The 5,388-nt window shown below is 37.7% G+C and overlaps 1 protein-coding gene across 2 annotated transcripts in view; it reads left to right on the top strand.

Annotated features, from left to right (window-relative positions):
- The window catches only part of LOC109227297 (GDSL esterase/lipase At5g03610-like), a 21,511-nt gene that overhangs the window by 10,223 nt on the left and 5,900 nt on the right, over nucleotides 1-5,388 (top strand). For both annotated transcript variants that reach the window (XM_019392408.1, XM_019392407.1), the window contains exon 4: nucleotides 2,435-2,738. In XM_019392408.1, coding sequence (XP_019247953.1) covers nucleotides 2,435-2,738 — 304 coding nt within the window. The remainder of the gene's footprint in view (nucleotides 1-2,434; nucleotides 2,739-5,388) is intronic.

The raw sequence follows: 5,388 nt of genomic DNA, 5'->3' as shown, positions 1-5,388 counted from the left end.
ATAGTGTACTTATTATTATATTTACTATTATTAACTTGTTCAACTAATTTGGACAGAATCTGCATGAATTTAGTTGCTTAATTTATATATAAGACATAATTAGTGATTAGTTAGTAGAAAGTGGTTTTCTTAAATAATTTTTATGTGTAATTTTTGATAAATTAAATATTTAAAATAATTGAGGGTATTGTAGTAAACTTATCAGTTAAAGTACAGTACGATACAGTCAAACCAAATAGCAAAATGTTATTTAACAACAACGAACAATACAATCTATCCAAACATTGTATTCATAAAACGATACGATACAATACAATACAGTACAATACGATACATTATAAAACGATGGGGAACAGTGATCCAAACAGAGTGTTAGCTTCTTTTATTTAGGAGTTGACAACAACACTTTTTTTCCATGACGTCCGTAATATTTCTTGTTAGTTTTAATAAATGGCAGCAATTTTAGTTTTATTATTGGTATATATGATAATAATCATGAACTGCTACTTGCTAACACAAATTTTAATCTTGTGGTAGTACAATATATTCAAAGTGCAAATAAATTGACAACAACATATTTGATAGTTATTTCATATGTCTAATAATTACCAAAAAGAAAAAGAAAGAGCACGTAGCTCTAGAAGAACATATAGCGCCACTTTTTATGGCATTATATCAGCCGTGTCAGATTTTTTTTGTATAACGCCAGAAAATCTGGCGCTATACATTAGCGGTGCAGTTACCGTTAATGTATAGCGCCAGGTTTTCTGGCGTTATATATAGTATGGTACCTTTTTTTTTTTTTACACCTATTTATGTAGTTCGAGTCCAAAAGAACCACATTTTGGTTCCGGACTCTCAAGTATTATTGTCCTTAGGACTGAAATGTTCAGTAAAATGTTGATATCAGCAATAGAAGGACATCTTGTAAATTAATGAATGCTGACACCAGTAGAAGAAACGTTTATACGTTTGACCAACCTGCTTCTCTTGGATTTTTATGTACAATTTCATTTGGAACAAATTATACTGGACCTACACCTACTACACTCTAAACTAGCTGAATTCATCTACTGGTTTTGGTGGATCATTACTAACCATAAAATTACTAACAAACATATTTTTCACTCGGCTTTATTCTTAATTGGGTCACGTGTCACCCTTTTACTGGATAAAAATTACACTCTAGGCTCCAGTTATGTGAGAGACAAGGAGTCCTTGTACGGTGACGGTTCGATCGAACCTATTAATTTAAATTTAAATTTTATATTTGTCTTACGAAATTCATTTAATATGTATAAAATTATTAATTTTGAATCCACTAACTTAGAAAAACTAGAACTTTAGCTTCAAATCTTGATTCCGCCTCTCATGCTAGACCAAGAAAACAACAATAAGAAAATTTAGAAAAATGTCTAACAGTAAGAAAATCTAGAAAAATGTTTACTTTGTGGTCAGCGTACTAAACTGGCAACCTTAGATTTCAAGACCCTTAGGGCTTGTTTGGTACGAAGGATAAGTGATAATTAATCCCGTGATTAAATTTAAGATGAGTTTATCCCACGTTTGGTTGGGATAAAATCAGGATATTACTGATTCCGGGATGAGTTATTCCATGATTGTAGTGTCATTTTATCCTTATGGAAGGGTGGAATAACTAATTTCAGAATAATTAATTTGGGATAACCTGTTTCGCAACCAAACGATCCCTTAGTATGTTACTTTTAAACTGGTTCAAGATTATTCACATTGATTGATGACCCTTTAATATGCCAATTTTTTCCTATCTCTATGTACATGGGAAACCGGAGCAAAATTAATAGAAGACAATGAGAATTGAATTCACACATATCTATGTGCGCATCGAGAATTTTTAACTTATGTATACTTACAATGTAAGAATTTTAACGGTATTAATATAATTTACCCTGTCACAACAAGTTATCAGCTTTATCTTTTAGGTAACTAATTCCGCTTATTATGAAAAGTTACTCGTACTTATCTTTTAGGTAGAGCCGAAGGTCTTTTGGAAACAATCTCTTTATCTTCATTAGGTAGGGATAAGCAGTGACTGAGACAAAATTTTCTGCTAATGAGGTTCAAAAAAGAAAAAAGTTAAAAAGGATTGTAGCTAGTGGGAATTGAACCAAGCTATGCTTTTGGGATTTGTCAAGGGAATTCAAAACATAATATATAGAGGTAAAAAACAGATTTTTCCTTATATAAACAGTGTAATTTTTCGGCAAAGGTTCACCCGAACCCCCTTCCGCCCTCCTAAATCCGCCCCTGGGGATAAGGTCTGCATACACTTTATCCTACCCAGACCCTACTTATGGAATTTCACTGGGCTTGTTGTTGTTGTTACTTGTCTTTTAAGTAATCTGATAATATAAAAAATTAAGCTCTTATATATACATATGCCTTTTGTGTGTAGGATTTTCCTGCCTTTATAACTAGTGTGGTAAATCAACTCGTTGTAAACATGAGACGAGTCTACGGACTTGGAGCAAAGAAGATAGCAGTTACAGCATTGGAGCCCTTAGGATGTCTTCCTCAAAGCACAGTTTTGAATTCATTTCAACAATGCAATGCAACTGAGAACACAGCTGTGGATTTCCACAATGCATTATTGCAACAAGCTGTGGCAAAGTTGAACAATGAGACAAAGGATTCTACTTTTGTCATTCTTGATCTTTTTACCTCATTTACTACTGTGTTGGAACGCAAAGGAGTGCCAGGTATTGAACCATTTTCTCTAGCTATTTACTTTCTTAGCTTTTTTCATGATATGAGCTAAAATGGAGTGATATGCCCTTAAAAAAAATAGAATTAGCTACTCTTCGAGAAATGCTTCCAAGTATTCCTTGATCATTTCATCCAAGATGAGGAGTTCCTCTAATTCTATGAATTTTTCTAGATGACTCGAACTTCGTTGCTGATCTGTCGCTAAATTGCACGCAGCCAACAGAATCTCATGATAATCTGTCGTTAATCCATCACTAAATAGGATTGGTGACGGATTTTTCTATTTTGCTACAGAATTTTTCTGTCGCTAATTTCTATTTTTTTGGTAGTGATGGTTCATATAATTAATCCTAACTTACTTAGGATTGAGATGTTATTGTTCTACTCTTTCTCTTCTTAAGGAAACTACAAAATTGGTAAGTCGCACGCATGTAAGCCCATATTGCATATGCATATAGATGCGAACCTATATGTGTAACCTTGATAGTTACTAGACCTGTAAATTTTGGCGAAAATCTTGTATATGCATACATATATACTTTGAAAATGGTTAATTTAAATCACTTGGAACCCTGAACATTAAGAACCTTTAAGGGGCACTGGTTGAACAGAATATTGGTGCTCCCGTCGCGTTAAAATCTTGGTCCGCCTCTGTATGCACACTAGCCCAAAAAGGATCCTGCTTTTGGTTTTTTTTTTTTTTTTGTTTATTCTGATAAAAGTGAAACTTAGAAACTCTTGCAATTAATACTTGTGTTAGTTATATGTGTATGGGTCCGAATCCGACCCGACGATAATTAACGAGGCTAATCCCGTCTTAAGCTAATTCATGATTAATTAGTGGCACGACCACTCAGAATTAACGATATTCAACCTGCATCTGGTTCGATCAGCAAGGCCATGGCCTATCCGCCACCATGAAGGCGAAATCCCAACGTGGTCACGGCCACTTATTGCCAGCTCACGAAGCTCACAGCTATAAATACCAAGAGAGGAAACCCTAGAAAGGGGGGCTTTTTCTGGGCCACGATTGAGAGAGAAAAAAGAGACAACGATACCCAAATTATTGGCAAAAGGAACACCATTGTAAGGCTCTGAACCTCTTCATGGAGAGGCAGACCAAACCAATATTATCAATAAAGGCTTCTAATGTTTCTCCCCCTAATCCTGAGTACTGATTTTCGTTTCCTTCATTGGTCCAACGGATTATTACGGTTTGCTATGATTTTTCCGTGATTTATTTATATTGTTTTATACTCATAAGGTATGCAATAACTTTTGAGTCAAACAATTTGGCGCCGTCTGTGGGGACTTCCTAGCAAAATCGCGTAGTTCTTCCCTGGACCAAAAGGAAAGAAACGCCAAGCTTGAGGAGGAACTCGAAGATCTCAAATCAAGATCTAAGTCCTCTCTCTCTCTCGCCGATCTCAGATAGTACAAACAAGAAGAAGAAGCCCCCCCCCTTTCCTAAGGGAAGGTCTCTGTAAGGCGTACGAGCTCCGGTCAGAAACCGGCACGGAGATATCTCGAGCCGAGAGTCGCCTCAAGACAGCCTATATACCCTTGGGAAGACAACGGATAAGCTGCTAAAAGTCTCGAATCCAAAACGAGTTTCAGCACTCAATACCCACAATATGGGACTCAGGCTATGTGCCTTCGTCATCAAGATCGACAAAGTTCAACAACAGTAGAACTGGGAATCAGGCTACGCGCCTTCGCCATTGAACTCAACCAAGTTCGACAACAGTTGAACTGGGACTCAGGCTATGTGCCTTCGTCATCAAAATTGACAAAGTTCAAAAATGGTCGAACTATGACTCAGGCCACGCGCCTTCGCCATCAAAATCGACCAAGTTCAACAACAGTTGAACTGGAACTCAGGCTATGTGCCTTCGTCATCAAAATTGACAAAGTTCAAATATGGTCGAACTATAACTCAGGCCACGCGCCTTCGCCATCAAAATCAACCGAGTTCAACAACAGTTGAACTGGGACTCAGGCTATGCGCCTTCGCCAGTAAGTTCAACTACGGTTGAACCGTGACTCAAGCTGTGTGCCTTCGTCATCAAAATTGACAAAGTTAAAAAACAGTTGAACTGGGACTCAGGCTACGCGCCTTCGCCATCAAAATCAACCAAGTTCAACAACAGTTGAACTGGGACTCAGGGTATGCGCCTTCGCCAGTAAGTTCAACTACGGTTGAACCATGACTCAGGCTATGTGCCTTCGTCATCAAAATTGACAAAGTTCAACAACAGTTGAACTGGGACTCAGGCTATGCGCCTTCGCCATTAAATCAAGGCTATGCGCCTTCGCCATTAAATCAAGGCTATGCGCCTTCGCCAGTGAGTTCAACTATGGTTAAACCAAGACTCAGGCTACGTGCCTTCGCCATCAAAACGGACTAAGTTCAACAATTGAACTAGGACTCAGGCTATGCGCCTTCGCCATCAAAATGGACTAAGTTCAACAACAGTTGAACTGGGACTCAGGCCATGAGCCTTCGCCATTAGAACCGACTAAGTTCAACAATAGTTGAACTGGGACTCAGGCTACGCGCCTTCGCCATCAAATCCAACGAGTTCGACCGTGCTCGAACCATAAGGCTAGACGCCTTCGTCCTCAAATCTAACTAGTTCAACC

Source organism: Nicotiana attenuata, chromosome 6, assembly GCF_001879085.1.
Source record: "Nicotiana attenuata strain UT chromosome 6, NIATTr2, whole genome shotgun sequence".
In the NCBI taxonomy this organism is placed as follows: Eukaryota; Viridiplantae; Streptophyta; class Magnoliopsida; order Solanales; family Solanaceae; genus Nicotiana; species Nicotiana attenuata.
Note: the sequence above shows the minus strand (reverse complement) of the source record. Positions and strands in the feature narration are given on the sequence as shown.